This window comes from Acinonyx jubatus, chromosome C2, assembly GCF_027475565.1.
Source record: "Acinonyx jubatus isolate Ajub_Pintada_27869175 chromosome C2, VMU_Ajub_asm_v1.0, whole genome shotgun sequence".
NCBI lineage: Eukaryota > Metazoa > Chordata > Mammalia > Carnivora > Felidae > Acinonyx > Acinonyx jubatus.
In genome coordinates, this window is record NC_069384.1 from 119288772 (window position 1) to 119305386 (window position 16615).

Here is a 16615-nt window from a genome sequence, read left to right on the forward strand (position 1 = left end):
ACAGAAGTACTAAGGTGTTTGTCTTTACACCTTCCTTCTCTATCTTTATCCCGAAAAATTTGATGTAGCTTACAAAAATGTACATGAAAATTTGTTTTTCACAGAGGTTTTGGTTAGCAATTCTGAAACTACTTTACATGTATACTCAACTTTATTTTTTATTTATTTATTTTTAATGTTTATTTATTTTTGAGAGAGAAAGAGAGAGCATGAGCAGGGGAGGGACAGAGACTGAGGGAGATACAGAATCAGAAGTAGGCTTCAGGCTCTGAGCTGTCAGCACAGAGCCCGACGTGGAGCTCGAACCCATGAGCTGTGAGATCATGACCTGAGCTGAAGTTGGATGCCTAACCGACTGAGCCACCCAAGCGCCCCTGTATACTCAAATTTAGCAAATGAATAAATATATTATGGATAATGAGAGCTAGTTTTCTTCCACTGTCAGAGAAAGAAAAGGAGAAAGAAGGTTTGAATAAAGCCAAAAGTATTAGATTGGAATTAGAGACTCCAACTGGCCAAACCTCAGATAATTTGAGCAAGAAAATAAATAATGATAGTATAGATTATAACTCATGGAATAAAATTGACATGAGTCCACACTGATGTAAATAAATGCTTCAATAAATAAGTAGGGAAGTAGGAACAGTTCTTCCTTACAATACATAATAGATCTTCCTTGTAGTTAATGAATGTAGAGGAAATTATGGAAATAGAAAATCACCAATTAGCAAGTACCACAATAATAATTATTGCAGGCAGCGATTATCAATGGATGTTGAAATTAATGGGCAAAAGGTTATTTGTAGGGTCTCAAAGTATCTCCCCATAAGCTACTTCTTAATTAAAAAGGAAGAAAAGTAGTAACTTTACATTGGAGAAACAAAAATATGACTGGTTAGAACTCTTAAAAAAATTTCAAGGTAATCAAAGACAAAGACAAAAATTACTCACATTTGAGGACATTAAGGAGATAATGACAGCTGAGTGTAAAAAGGGATCCTGATTGGATCCTGGCCCAGACAAAGGATAGTAGTGGGACATTTGGTGAAATTTGATAAGGTCTAAAGGTTAGTTAATAATATCGTAGCAATATTGAGTTCCTTAGGTAATTGTACTATTGTTATAAAAGATACAGACATTAAGAATAGCTAGATGAAGAATATATGGGATGATAGGTGAAGTTATCAGAATAAGGTAGAAAATAAGTTATTATCTTCCCTAGGGCCACTGTAACAAAGTGCTACAAACAACAGAAATGTATTCTTTCACAATTTGAGAATTGTGAATCCAAAATCTTGGTGTCAGTAGGGCCATCTCTCTGCAAGCTCTAGCAGAGAAACTTCCATGCATTTCTGTCAGCTTCTGCTGTCTTCAGCAATATTTGATGTTACTTAGCTTATAGACTCATCACTTTACTAGCTCTATTCTCCGTCATCATACAGTGTTGTCCCTAAGTCTATTGTCTGTTTTCTTATACAGTATTTTATACACAGTCATAGTGTATTAAGGGCCCACCATAATGACTTCATCTTAACTTTATTATATGGGCAGCAACCCTACTTTCAATTAAGGTCACATTCACAGGTACCAGGGGTTAGGACTTAAACACATTTTTTTAGGGTATAATTTAACCCATAACAATAAGTAACATTTATAAATTACTGTATCATTGTGCTAAGTATGTTATATGCCTTGTTTTTTATTGTTAAGTGATTATCCCTATTTTATGTACAGTACAGAGGTTAAGTAACTTCCCCACGTTCACAAAGCTGATAAGTTGCAGAGCTGAAACTCACACACTGGACTCTTATTCTAAGGAATTTACTATTGACTATTTTATTGGAAGGATGAAATATTGTATAAGTTTTAGTTATTGTTATTGGATTTTTTTAATTTTTTTTTAAACATTTATTTATTTTTGAGACAGAGAGAGACAGAGCATGAACAGGGGAGGGTCAGAGAAAGAGGGAGACGCAGGATCTGAAACAGGCTCCAGGCTCTGAGCTGTCAGCACAGAGCCCGACACAGGGCTCGAACCCACGGACCGCGAGATCATGACCTGAACCGAAGTCGGACGCCTAACCGACTGAGCCATCCAGGCGCCCCGGATTTTTTTTAATATTAAAAAAAACTTTTTTAAATACCGTGAACATATGGGAATTATGTAACATTTGAGACTGAAAACATCAAATCTCAAACTTATCCTTAAAACTTTGGCTCTGCCTTGGGTGTAAAAAGCACCAAACCGAGGTGCCTGAGTGGCTCAGTCAGTTGAGTATCTTACTCTTGATTGCAGCTCCAATCATGATCCCAGGGTTGTGGGATTGAGCCCCATATCAGGCTATATGCTGAGCATGGAGCCTGACTGAGATATTTTCTCTCTCTCTCTCTCTCTCTCTTCCTCTCTCCCCACCTTTCCTTCTCACTGCCTCTCTCCCCTTTTCCCTCTGCCCCTATCCCCCATTCGTACTTTCTCTCTTAAAAAAAAAAAAAAAAGTATCTAAACCAAGGTGGGCCTGAAAGGCACTTTATAGACTGTAGTCCTATCACCCATCTAATATAAGCTCACCAGTATATCAGAAGGAAAATTTCTTGTTTTTCTCCAGATGATTTGCATTGTACAAGATTAGCTCAAGAATCAACTATACTATGAATCTTACAGGCTAGCCTTCACACAGTAAATTATTTCAAAGCACCATTGTAGGTTTTTTAATAATGATTCAGTGTGGACCTATACTACATGCTGATTAACAGAGAGATTAGTACAATTTTAGTGAGGACTACAACATTTTACAATTCCAGGGGTACTCCTCACGTTGGATTTATTCTGAGTAATATCTTCTGGAATCAGTTGATTCCACATTAGTTTTAGTTGACATTCATTTTCATAAACAAGAAGCTTCACTTTGGATAATTACAAGGGAACATACATAATGCGTTTTATTATTTTATTATAATATCAGAAGGTAAGTTTATGAAAAATTTTCCATTCTTTTAATTAACAATTTGAATAAAAATGGATGTTTTCTGTCCAATAAAAAAACTGCCCCTTATTTGGCTTGTGTGATTAATGAAAACCACTCTACCTTGTAGGAGTTTATATGACAGGAAAAGAACTTCGCCAGTGTATGCTACCAAAAGCCGCAGCTTTGTCTGAAAAACTCAAAGTATTCCAAGAATTTCTCCTACCCAGGCATCCTCCTGTTTTTCATGAGTGGTTTCTGAGGACATTCCCTGATCCTACATCATGGTAAATTAAACAGAAAATAATACATTATTATGGTTAGATGTTTTAAAAAATATCTTAGGGGTGCCTGTCTGGCTCAGTCAGTAGAGTGTGTGATTGTTCTCGAGGTTGTGAGTTTGAGACCCACATTGGGGCTAGAGATTACCTAAAAAAATGTTTTTTTTAATTCTAAATTTAAAATTAAATCTAAATTAAATCAGTGGCATAAGGATATGTGATAGGCATTGTGTTTTCTTTAGGTACAGTAGCAGGTCAGCATACTGTCGTTCCACTGCAGTTATGTCAATGGTTGGTTATATCCTGGGGCTTGGAGACCGTCATGGTGAAAACATCCTCTTTGATTCTTTGACTGGTGAATGTGTACATGTGGATTTCAACTGTCTCTTCAATAAGGTAAGTGATGTGACTCATTCTAGTTAATTGTATGTTTTCTCCCAATTGCCTTTTTTAACAACTGTTCTTCCTAGATATACCTGTTGGTAGCAGTTATCATCACAGTTGAGTCACACTGAGAGTTTTTTTGACTGGTTTTGATCAGTGGATCCCAGAGTCCTCAGTAAAGCAACTTAGGATGAAGAGAACTCAAAAGAGTGATATAGGAAAACTAGCACTGAACTTGAAATCCAAAGATTCAAGTTCTGACTCAGTTCTTAGTTATGTGAATATGGGCAGATCAGTTCATTTTACTGAGACTCACTTCTAAAGAGACAGTACTTTAATGTGATGGTTTCCAAACCTGGCAGCATATCAGAATCATCCAGGAATTTAAACAAAATACACAGATCTCTGGCAGACATCCCAGAAAATTCTTTAGGTCCAGAGGGGCTTAAGATTAGATTAAGCTAGTTGGACTGAGGTCCCTCAGGCCCCCTCTAATTTTCCAGTGTCCTGGAAGGCATACTGGTAGATTAACCCCCTATTTTCATATCCCCAGTATTGATTGCCGTCTGCTGTCACAGGAACTAAGACAGGTTACAGATACAAATAAGATTAAATCAAAAGATAAACCACTGGTATTTGTTAAATCATATAAGAAACTGAGTCAATAAATTTGGGGATGAAAAGGCCCTATGAAAGGCAGGTTGAGAATGGTAGAAAATAAATGAACTGGACTTCATTATACTATATGTTGTATAGTCTCATCAGTATGAGCATCTAATATTTGGTTATTTCTTTTCCCTCCCTGCTTTAAAGTGAAACTCTTAAAAAAAAAAAATATGAGAATATTTGTTTTTATTTTATATTACTCAAGAAGGACATTAAGGAAGTTAATATGAGATTAAATATTGAATGCATAAAAATTTCTCTATAGTAATATTCACTATAATAATTCAGTGATAGGTGAATCCATCCATCTGTTAGATCAAAGGTAGAGATGTAGGCTCCTTCATGATATAGGCCTTTAATGTGGTTACAAATATTTTTATATTTACATTTTATAAAAATATAAATATTTTGAAGGTATCTCTGCACTTTGCTTAAAGAGTCTAGACTTGAAGTTCTAATTTTTTTTGCACAAAGATTTTAAAATTCTAATACTACTTTTTAATAAAATGCCTTGTTTTAAGGGGGAAACCTTTGAAGTTCCAGAAATTGTTCCATTTCGGCTGACTCATAATATGGTTAATGGAATGGGTCCTATGGGAACAGAAGGTCTTTTTCGAAGAGCTTGTGAAGTTACAATGAGGCTGATGCGAGATCAAAGAGAGCCTTTAATGAGGTAATTATTTATGTTATGTAAACAATTTAACAGTAATCTTGAGTGTAATTATTGGTTCCTAAATATGTTTTTTAAATAATAGAAGCCACTTTGCATTAGTTGAAGTGATTTTTTTTATTTTGTTGTATTGTATTTAAAAAAAACTTTTTTTTAATGTTTATTTATTGTTGAGAGACAGAGCATGAGCATGGGAGGGGAAGTGAGAGGGAAAGACACAGAATCCGAAGCAGGCTCCATGCTCTGAGCTGTCAGCACAGAGCCTGACGTGGGGCTCAAACTCACAAACCGCAAGATATGACCTGAGCTGAAGTTGGATGCTCAACTGACTGAGCCACCCAGGCGCCCCGAAGTGAATTTTTTTAAATAATAGCTTTATTAAGGTATAACTTACAGTTCATTGCAGCATTATTTATAATAGCCAAGACATGGAAGCAACCTGAGTGTCCATTGATGGATGAATGGGTAAAAAAAGCCTGATGTATGTATATGTATATGTATATACACACACACACATATACACACAAACATATACATACACAGTGGAATATTATTCAGCCATAAAAAGAAGGAAATCTTGCCATTTGTGACAACATAGATAGACCTTGAAGGCATGTATGCCAAGTGAAAATAAGACAGAGAAGTGTGTGAGATCACTTATATGTGGAGTCTTAAAAAGAAAAAATAGAACTACGTTATGATCCACGAGCTGCACTACTGGGCACTTACAAAAGAATGCAAGAGCACTAATCCAAAGAGATACATACACCTTGATGTTTATAGCAGCATTATTTCTAATAGCCAAGATAATGGAAGCAGCCCAAGTGTCCATTGATTGATGAATGGGTAAAGAAGATATGGTACAGTTTTCAACATAGTACTAGAAGTCCTAGCCTCAGCAATCAGACAACAAAAAGAAATAAAAGGCATACAAATTGACCAGCCAGACTTTCACTCTTCACAGGTGACATGATATTCTACATAGAAAACCCAAAAGACTTCACCAAAAAAACTGCTAGAACTGATATATGAATTCAACAAAGTTGCAGGATATAAAATCAACGTACAGAAATCAGTTGCATTTCTATATACCAATGAAGCAGCAGAAAGAGAAATCAAGGAACCTATCCCATTTACAATTGCACCAAAAACCATAAAATACCTAGGAATAAACCTAATTAAAGAGGTAAAAGATCTGTATGCTGAAAACTACAGAAAGCTTATGAAAGAAATTGAAAAAGATACAAGGAAATGGAAAAACATTCCATCCTCATGGATTGGAAGAATAAATATTGTTAAAATGTCTATATTACCCAAAGCAATCTACACATTCAATGCCATCCCTATCAAAATACCACCAGGATTCTTCACATAGCTAGAACAAACAATCCTAAAATTTGTATGGAACCACAAAAGACCCTGAATAGCCAAAGTAATGTTGAAAAAGAAAACCAAAGCTGGAGGCATCACAGTTCCAGACTTTAGCCTGTATTACATCAAGACAGTATGGTGTTGGCATAAAAATGGAGACCTAGATCAATGAAATAGAATAGAGAACCCAGAAATAGACTCACAAATGTATGGCCAGTGAATCTTCGACAAAGCAGGAAAGAGTATCCAGTGGAAAAAAGACAGTCTCTTTAACAAATGGTGCTGGGAGAATTGGACAGTGACATTTAGAAGAATGAAACCGGACCACTTTCTTACACCATACATAAGAATAAATTCAAAATGGATGAAAGACCTAAATGTGAGACAGGAAACCATCAAAATCCTAGAGGAGAAAACAGGCAGCAACCTCTTTGACCTTGGCCACAGCACGTGTCTCCAGAAGCAAGGGAAATAAAAGCAAAAATCACCTATTGGGTCCTCGTCAAGATAAAAAGCTTCTGCACAGTGAAGGAAACAATCAACAAAACTAAAAGACAACCGATGGAATAGGAGAAGATATTTGCAAATGACATTATCAGATAAAAGGTTAGTATCCAAAATACATAAAGATTTTATCTTTATAGATTTTGTTATCAAACTGAACACCCAAAAAAACTATCCAGTGAAGAAATGGGCATAAGACATGAATAAACACTTTTCCAAAGAAGACCTCCAGATGACCAACAGACACATGAAAAAATGCTCAACATTGCTCATCATCAGGGAAATACATATCAAAACCACATTGAGATACCACCTCACATCTTCAGAATGGCTAAAATTAACAACTCAGGAAACAACAGATGTTGGCGAGGATGCAGAGAAAGGGGAACCCTCTTATACTGTTGGTGAGAAGGCAAACTGGTGCAGCCACTCTGGAAAACAGTATGGAGGTTCCTCAAAAAATTAAAAATAGAACTACTCTATGACCCAGCAATTGCACCACTAGGTATTTATCCAAAGGATACAAAAATGCTGATTATAAGGGGCACATGCACCCCAATGTTTATAGCAGCACTATCAATAATAGTCAAAGTATGGAAAGAGCCCTAATGTCCATCAACTGCTGAATGGATAAAGAAGATGTATGTGTGTACACACACACACACACACACACACACACACACACACACATACATACACACACACAGTGGAATATTGCTCAGTGATCAAAAAGAATGAAATCTTGCCATTTGCAACAACATAGATGGACCTAGAGTGTATTATGCTAAGCTAAATAATCAGCTAGAGAAAGACAGATATCGTATGATATCCCTCATGTGGAATTTAAGCAATGTAACAGATAAACATAGGGGAAGGGAAGGAAAAATAAGATAAAAACATAAGAGACTCTTAAATACAGAGAACAAACTGAGGGTTGCTGGAGGGGAGGTGGGTGGTAGGGGGACGGGCTAAATGGGTGGTGGGCATTAAGGAGGGTACTTGTTAGGATGAGTACTGGATGTTGTATGTAAGTGATGAATCATGGGGTTCTACTCCTGAAACCAATACTACACTGTGTGTTAACTAACTTGAATTTAAACAAATAAATTTAAGGAAAAAAAAGACTTGGTATGTATGTATACACACACACACACACACACACACACACACACAATAGGATATCATTCAATTATAAAGAAGGATGTAATTTTGCCATTTGCAATGACATGGATGGAGCTAAAAAGTATACTAAGTGAAATAAGTCAATCAAAGAAAGACAAATACCATATGATTTCACTCATATGTGGAATTTAAGAAATAAAACAAGCAAGCAAAGGTGAAAAAATAGAGCAAGATACAAACTGTTATTATAGTGAACAATCTGATGGTTATTACCAAGGTGGAGTGGAGGGATGGTTAAATAGGTGATGGGAACTAAGGATTACACTTGTCATGATGCGCACAGGGTAATGTATGGAACTGTTGAATTACTTTATTGTACATCTGAAACTAACATAACACTATGTTAATGGAAATTAAAATTAAAACTTAAGTAAAAAAAGAAAAACAAAAACTGAGCTCATAAAAAACAGACTGGTGGTGGCCAGAGGGTGGGGGTGGAGGGTAGACAATGGATGAAGGTGGTCAAAAGGTATAAACTTTTCGTTATGAAATAAATTAAGTCATGGAAATATTTTGTGCAACATGGTGACTATAGTTAATAATACCGTATTGTGTATTTGAAAGTTGCTAAGAGAGTAAATATTCAAAGTCCGTGTCCGAAGGGGGTGCCTGATGGTTCAGGTGGAAGAACATGAGACTCTTGATCCCAGGCTTGTGAGTTCAAGCCCCATGTTGGGTATAGAGATTAGTTAAGTGAATAAATAATTTAAATAAGCAAACAAATAAATGTTCTCATCACAAGAAAAAACATTTGTAACTATGTATGTTTATGGATATTAGCTAGATTTCTTGTGATGATCATTCTGCAATATATACAAATAGCAAGTTATGTACACCTGAAACTAATGTTGTATGTCCATTATATCTCAGTTTTTTAAAAGATGTAATTTACATACCGTAAAATTAACTGTTTCAAAGTGTACTGTAGTGTTTTTAGCATATTCCCAAGATTGTGCAACCATCACTGGTATCTAATTATAAAACATTTTTATCACCCCCAAAAGAAATTAGCAGGTACTCTCCATCCCTACTCCCCTGCCATTGTCTAGCAACCACTAATCTACTTTCTGTCTCAATGGATTTGACTATTCTGAACATTTCATATATAAATGGAATCCTATAACATGTGGCATATTATGTCTTCTTTCACTTAACATGGTGTTTTCAGGGTTTATCCATGTTGTAGCCTGTATTAGTAATTCATTCTTTCTTATTGCCAAATATTCTATTGTATATCACATTTTGTTTATCCATTTATCAACTAATGGACAATGGATTTTTTACACCCTTTGACTATTGTGAAAAGTGTGGCTGTGAACATTTGTGTACAAGTTTTATGTGGATATACGTTTTCAGTTTTCTTGGGTATGGTGTAGAATTACTGGTCACATGTTAACTCTAAGCTTAACATTTTGAGGTAATACTTTAGAATCCCAATGGCAAGGTATGAGGGTTCCAATTTCTCCACATTCTTACCAACACTTGTTGTTTACCTGTCTTTTTTACTTTACCCATCCTAGTGGGTGGTATACCTAATGGTATCTCGTTATGGTTTTAGCTTGCATTTCCCTAATGATCAGTTATGTTGAGCATCTCTTCATGCACTTATTGGTCAGTTGTATATCATCTTTGGACAAATAACTATTCAAATCCTTTCCATTTTTTTTTAAATTGAATTATTTGTCTTTTTATTGTTGCATTGTAAGACTTCTTTTACATATTGTGGGTAGTAGATCCTTAAGAGATACATAATTTGCAAATATTTTCTCCCATATGTGGATTGTCTTTTTTGCTTTCTTGATGATATCCTTTTTAGCATTTAAGTTTTTAGTTTTGATGAAGTCCAATTTATCTATTTTATTTTTATTTTTTATTTATTTTTTTTAATATATGAAATTTATTGTCAAATTGGTTTCCATACAACACCCAGTGCTCATCCCAAAAGGTGCCCTCCTCAATACCCATCACCCACCCTCTCCTCCCTCCCACCCCCCATCAACCCTCAGTTTGTTCTCAGTTTTTAAGAGTCTCTTATGCTTTGGCTCTCTCCCACTCTAACCTCTTTTTTTTTTTTTTTTTTTTTCTTTTTTCCTCCCCCTCCCCCATGGGTTCCTGTTAAGTTTCTCAGGATCCACATAAGAGTGAAACCATATGGTATCTGTCTTTCTCTGTATGGCTTATTTCACTCAGCATCACACTCTCCAGTTCCATCCACGTTGCTACAAAAGGCCATATTTCATTTTTTCTCATTGCCATGTAGTATTCCATTGTGTATACAAACCACAATTTCTTTATCCATTCATCAGTTGATGGACATTTAGGCTCTTTCCATAATTTGGCTATTGTTGAGAGTGCTGCTATGAACATTGGGGTACAAGTGCCCCTATGCATCAGTACTCCTGTATCCCTTGGATAAATTCCTAGCAGTGCTATTGCTGGGTCATAGGGTAGGTCTATTTTTAATTTTCTGAGGAACCTCCACACTGCTTTCCAGAGCGGCTGCACCAATTTGCATTCCCACTAACAGTGCAAGAGGGTTCCCGTTTCTCCACATCCTCTCCAGCCTCTATAGTCTCCTGATTTGTTCATTTTGGCCACTCTGACTGGCGTGAGGTGATACCTGAGCGTGGTTTTGATTTGTATTTCCCTGACAAGGAGCGACGCTGAACATCTTTTCATGTGCCTGTTGGCCATCCGGATGTCTTCTTTAGAGAAGTGCCTATACATGTTTTCTGCCCATTTCTTCACTGGGTTATTTGTTTTTCGGGTGTGGAGTTTGGTGAGTTCTTTATAGATTTTGGATACTAGCCCTTTGTCCGATATGTCATTTGCAAATATCTTTTCCCATTCCGTTGGTTGCCTTTTAGTTTTGTTGGTTGTTTCCTTTGCTCTGCAGAAGCTTTTTATCTTCATAAGGTCCCAGTAATTCACTTTTGCTTTTAATTCCCTTGCCTTTGGGGATGTGTCGAGTAAGAGATTGCTACGGCTGAGGTCAGAGAGGTCTTTTCCTGCTTTCTCCTCTAAGGTTTTGATGGTTTCCTGTCTCACATTCAGGTCCTTTATCCATTTTGAGTTTATTTTTGTGAATGGTGTGAGAAAGTGGTCTAGTTTCAATCTTCTGCATGTTGCTGTCCAGTTCTCCCAGCACCATTTGTTAAAGAGGCTGTCTTTTTTCCATTGGATGTTCTTTCCTGCTTTGTCAAAGATGAGTTGGCCATACGTTTGTGGGTCTAGTTCTGGGGTTTCTATTCTATTCCATTGGTCTATGTGTCTGTTTTTGTGCCAATACCATGCTGTCTTGATGATGACAGCTTTGTAGTAGAGGCTAAAGTCTGGGATTGTGATGCCTCCTGCTTTGGTCTTCTTCAAAATTACTTTGGCTATTCGGGGCCTTTTGTGGTTCCATATGAATTTTAGGATTGCTCGTTCTAGTTTCGAGAAGAATGCTGGTGCAATTTTGATTGGGATTGCATTGAATGTGTAGATAGCTTTGGGTAGTGACATTTTGACAATATTTATTTTTCCAATCCATGAGCAGGGAATGTCTTTCCATTTCTTTAAATCTTTTTAAATTACCTTCATAAGCTTTCTATAGTTTTCAGCATACAGATCCTTTACATCTTTGGTTAGATTTATTCCTAGGTATTTTATGCTTCTTGGTGCAATTGTGAACGGGATCAGTTTCTTTATTTGTCTTTCTGTTGCTTCATTGTTAGTGTATAAGAATGCAACTGATTTCTGTACATTGATTTTGTATCCTGCAACTTTGCTGAATTCATGTATCAGTTCTAGCAGACTTTTGGTGGAGTCTATCGGATTTTCCATGTATAGTATCATGTCATCTGCAAAAAGCGAAAGCTTGATTTCATCTTTGCCAATTTTGATGCCTCTGATTTCCTTCAATTTATCTATTTTTATTGTTGTTTGTGATTTTGGTGTCATTTAAGAAACTGTTGCATAATCCAAATCATGAACAGTTATGCCTCTGTTTTCTTTTAAGTGTTTTATAGTTTTAGCTCTTATATTTAGATCTATGGTCATTTTCAGTTATTTTGTGTTTCTAGTGTGAGGTAGGGGTCCATATTTATTCTTTTGAGTGTGCAGATCCAGTTTTCCTCACACTATTTTTTGAAAATATTATTCTTCATTTAATTGTCTTGGCACTTCTATGAAAAATCAGTTGAGCATATATGTAAGACTTTATTTCTGGACTCTTCAATTTTGTTCTCTTGATCTCTATGTGTAACCATATGCCTATAACACATTATCTTGATCACTGTAGCTTTGTAGTAAATTTTGAAATTTGGAATTGTGAGTGCTCCAACTTTTTATTTTTCAAGATTGTTTGGCTATTCTTTGCATTTCCGTAATTTTAAGGTCATCTTGTCAACTTCTGCAAAAAGCCAACCTGGATGTTAATAAGTATGGCATTGAATCTGTTAGTTTGTGGAGTATTGTCATTTCAAAAATGTTGAGTCTTCTGAACCATGAACATTGGATGTCTTTTCATTTATTTAATTCTTCTGTAATTTCTTTCAATAGTGTTTTATAATTTTTAGTTTTCAAGTCTTGTATTTTTTTAAATGTGCTTCTACGTGTTTTTTAAATACTATGCTAAATGGAATTTCTTATTTCATTTTTGTATTCATTTTTCGTGTTAGATTTTTGTATATTTATCCCTATCTTGCAAATTTTGCTGAACTCATTTATTAGTTCTAATAGTTATTTTGTAGGTACCTTAAGATTTTTCTCTCTATAACAGCACATTGTCTGCAGATAAAAATTGTTTTACTTTTTCCTTTCCAATCTCATGCCTTGTTTTTCTTGCCTAATTGCCCTAGCAAAATGAATGTCAGATAGACAAGGTGAGAGGTCTACATCTTTATCTTGTTCCTAATCTTGGGGGTATAGAAGTTTCACCATTAAACATATTAGCTGTAGTATGTAGTTTTTAAAAAGGACTTTTAAAGCTCATGTATCCACCTTCTTTCTTTCAAGCTGTTTACCATACATTTTGGTATAACATATTGGTTAGTTAGACATAGGAGAAGGCAAATTCTCTGAAAGAGGAAGTGTAGTATCTTGTGAAATACTAAGAGCTCCTATCCCAATTGGAGGAAGTCAGGAAATAATTTCTGGAGGAAGTAGCTGAAACCTTAAAGATAAATGGAATTGACTGTCAAACGGGAAGAGTATTCTGAGTGATAGAAATATCAAGGCAAGTGAAGGCATGGACTGCCTAAGAAATATAATTTTGTTTTCTAGAGGGTAGACTTTGAGTAGATGGTGCTATGATCATGGTGCCTAGATGAGCAGGGCTAGATTATGAAAAGTCCACATGGGGCTGGTTTACATGTTTAAACTTTTAAGAAGAAATTTTAAAAAGAGAAAATGAAATCAGATTTTGCACTGTAGAAAAATTACAGTTGCAGTTTGGGCTAGAGACCAGAAAACCAGTTAGAGGACTATTAGAGTAACTCAGAGAAAAATGATGGTGCATTGGATGAGGTAGTGACAGTAGAAATGAAGGTAAGTAGAAGGGTTCTAAAGGGGTTTAGGAGGTAGAATTGAGTGTTAAGAGGATTGATAATTCTAGGATGATTCCTAGATTTTTGTTCAGAGCAAATGAGTGAGTGATGTTCTTTACTGATTTGGGGAATACACGTTAAATAGTTTGAGAAAGGGTAATGAGTTTTGTTTTGGACATACTGACTATAAGAAAACTGAGTGGGTTTTTCCATAGGTAGTTGTATTTGAAGTTCACAGTATGCATTTAGAAATGGCACACAGAACTCACCTTACTCTACTCTCCAAGAATACCTCAGATCCTTCTCTGCCTTCCCTCTTCCCTCTCTCTTTCCTTTCAGTCCCTCACCCCAAAACAGTAAGTTCACAGATGTTACTGATGCAGTAGTAATGTGTGTTGTAAGAGTATTACCATTAGCTTCTCATCCTTCACTTACTTTTCACCTAGGTGCTGACTTTAGAGAGACTTCTTTTACAAAAATAACATCACATTACCACATTTGTTTACATTTTAGTGTCTTAAAAACTTTTCTACATGATCCTCTGGTGGAATGGAGTAAACCAGTGAAAGGGCATTCCAAAGCACCACTGAATGAAACCGGGGAAGTTGTCAATGAAAAGGTTAGTAGAAGGTGTAGCTTGATATGAGCTGACATTGTGTGTCTCTATAAATGAGAATTGATTCTAAATGCTATCAGTGACTGACCATTGAATACTCTGAGCTCTAGTTCTTGTTTAACTATAGATAGCTCACAATAATGAGATATAGTGGGAAAAAACTTGGAACACAGATTACCTGAACTTACAAAGCTTTAATGTGTAGTAATTCACTCTGTACTAATATTAGTTGAAGTCTCAGAGTTTGCAGATAATAATTTTTAATAAGTGAGAATAGATTAAGGATTATTATTGTAATAACGTCATTCTGACTTTTGCATTTTGATATTTTTTGTTATTGAGAGAAATGTGTACCATTCCAAGTAGCTTAGAAGTCCCATTTACTCATAGTAACGTAATCTAAATATTAGGCTTTTAGAGTATTGTTGCTATTATTATTCATTCACATATTTAAGTCCTAACATTTTCAGAGTCGATTTTAAATTATTATTTTTCTAGAACTGTAATGTAGAAGAAATTCCCTGGTATTTTACATAGTCCAGAAACATGTCCATATCAGTTGATGTTAGATTAATGTTGCAAGCCTTTGTGGTACCTGGCTGGCTCAGCTGGTAGAGTATGCAACTCTTGATCTCAGGGTTGTGAATTCAAGGCCCACCTTGGGTGTAGAGATTACTTTAAAAAGAAATAAAATCATAACTAACATTGCAAGCTTCAAAATCAGTATCTCATGTAGTATTTGTTTCATTTCTTTTGTCTTTGGTTTTACAAAAAGGGTAATGATCCATAAAAGGATATAAACATTTGTTAAATAACAGAAAAGTAGTAATTTCAAGTGATCAACATCCACGTGTTATTGGGGTCTTAGCTCTTACGATTTTTAATTTCTTCTTATAGGCCAAGACCCATGTTCTTGACATCGAGCAGCGACTGCAAGGTGTAATCAAGACCCGAAATAGAGTGACAGGGCTGCCGTTATCTATTGAAGGACATGTGCATTACCTTATACAAGAAGCTACTGATGAAAACTTACTATGCCAGATGTACCTTGGTTGGACTCCATATATGTGAAATGAAATTACTTCAAAGAATATGTTAATTATCTAAAATTAATGCATTTGGTATTAATCTGTGATTATATCTATTCAGTTCTAAAGTACAACATAAATAAGTTTCTTTATGTTCTCAGAGCAACTGGTATTAACTCCCTTATTGTTAATAATATTTAAAATAATATATGTTGTTATTAAGAAATAAACTTTGTTTTAAAAAAATTTTAATGTTTCTGAAGGAGTGTGAGTGGGGTAGGAGCAGAGAGAGAGAAAACTGCTTTCTTAATATATGTTCATTATAACTGGAGAAATGTAACATCTTAGGTTTTTATGCTCTAAAAAGATGTATTTAAACAAGCCAGTCTCATTGCATTTTACAACTCTGATTGTAAGTACTAGCTAGCATAAGGATTCATTTGAGTGGTGCCTGACTGGCATGTGATCCTTGATCTCAGGGTTGTGAGTTGGAGCCCCATGTTAGGTGTGGAGATTACTTAAAAAAAATAAATAAAACTTTAAAAAATGTTTTTTAAAAAGCATTCATTTGAACAAAAAAAAATTATTGAATAAATACTATGGACAAAGCACTATGCTAGATTTATGCACCAAGCTACCTCCCCTGCCTCTAGAAACTGACTGTCCAGTCCAGTGAAACATATAAACATAAAGCACACATCAAGTTCACTTAATAAGACTCTTTTTTTTGTATGGTTGAAAATGTAATAGGAAAAAAAGAGTATGACTATGAAAACTAATGTAATTTTAAAGATGCTGCCATACTGAGAGTTTACCAGAATACAGAATCTAGTGGTCTTAGAAGACAGTTAAAATTTCGTTAATAGTTTAAAATTAAAGATATTTTAATGTTAATTTTTTGTAAATTTTCTTTCAGGAGATTTAAAATAATTCACAATACTTAAAAGTAATGAGGTTATTACATTCAAATGGAAAATTCACCATAACAGAATTTTACTTAAGTTCGCTTGATAGAATTATGCTTCACTATACAGTTTAGAGTGTGATGGGGGGAAAACACGATAAACCAGGAGACATGAATGTGAAAATAAGTATATATAATTACCTTTGGGGGCCTAACGGTGAGTTGAGGAAGCTGGCTGGGGGTTAGGAGAGGAGTTAGGAAATTTTTTCAAATAATTCGGAAAAAAAGCGTTTTTAAAAGAGACTTTGTTATAGAGTTATATTCCTCAAAGGAAAAAACCTCTCCCTCGCCAAACAAAACTAAACCAATTCCTCAGAGAAACGCTTCACGCGTCGCCAAACAACCAAATCACCAGATCTTCCCAAACCAGTGTTGAAAAATACTGAGATTAGTAATCCCAGGGCACAAGCAATGAGGACAAAAATCAGTGTTCCAAAAATCTTCCAGCAGGCTCGTGA

The 16615-nt window shown here is 35.4% G+C and overlaps 1 protein-coding gene across 1 annotated transcript in view; it reads left to right on the forward strand.

Annotated features, from left to right (window-relative positions):
• ATR (ATR serine/threonine kinase) overlaps positions 1-15646 on the forward strand; it is a 101239-nt gene extending 85593 nt beyond the window's left edge. Inside the window, 5 exon segments of the mRNA XM_027061684.2 lie at positions 3094-3250; positions 3487-3640; positions 4816-4967; positions 14063-14168; positions 15063-15646. Coding sequence (XP_026917485.2) covers positions 3094-3250; positions 3487-3640; positions 4816-4967; positions 14063-14168; positions 15063-15236 — 743 coding nt within the window. The 3' untranslated portion in view covers positions 15237-15646.
• The last annotated feature ends 969 nt before the right edge of the window (positions 15647-16615 follow it).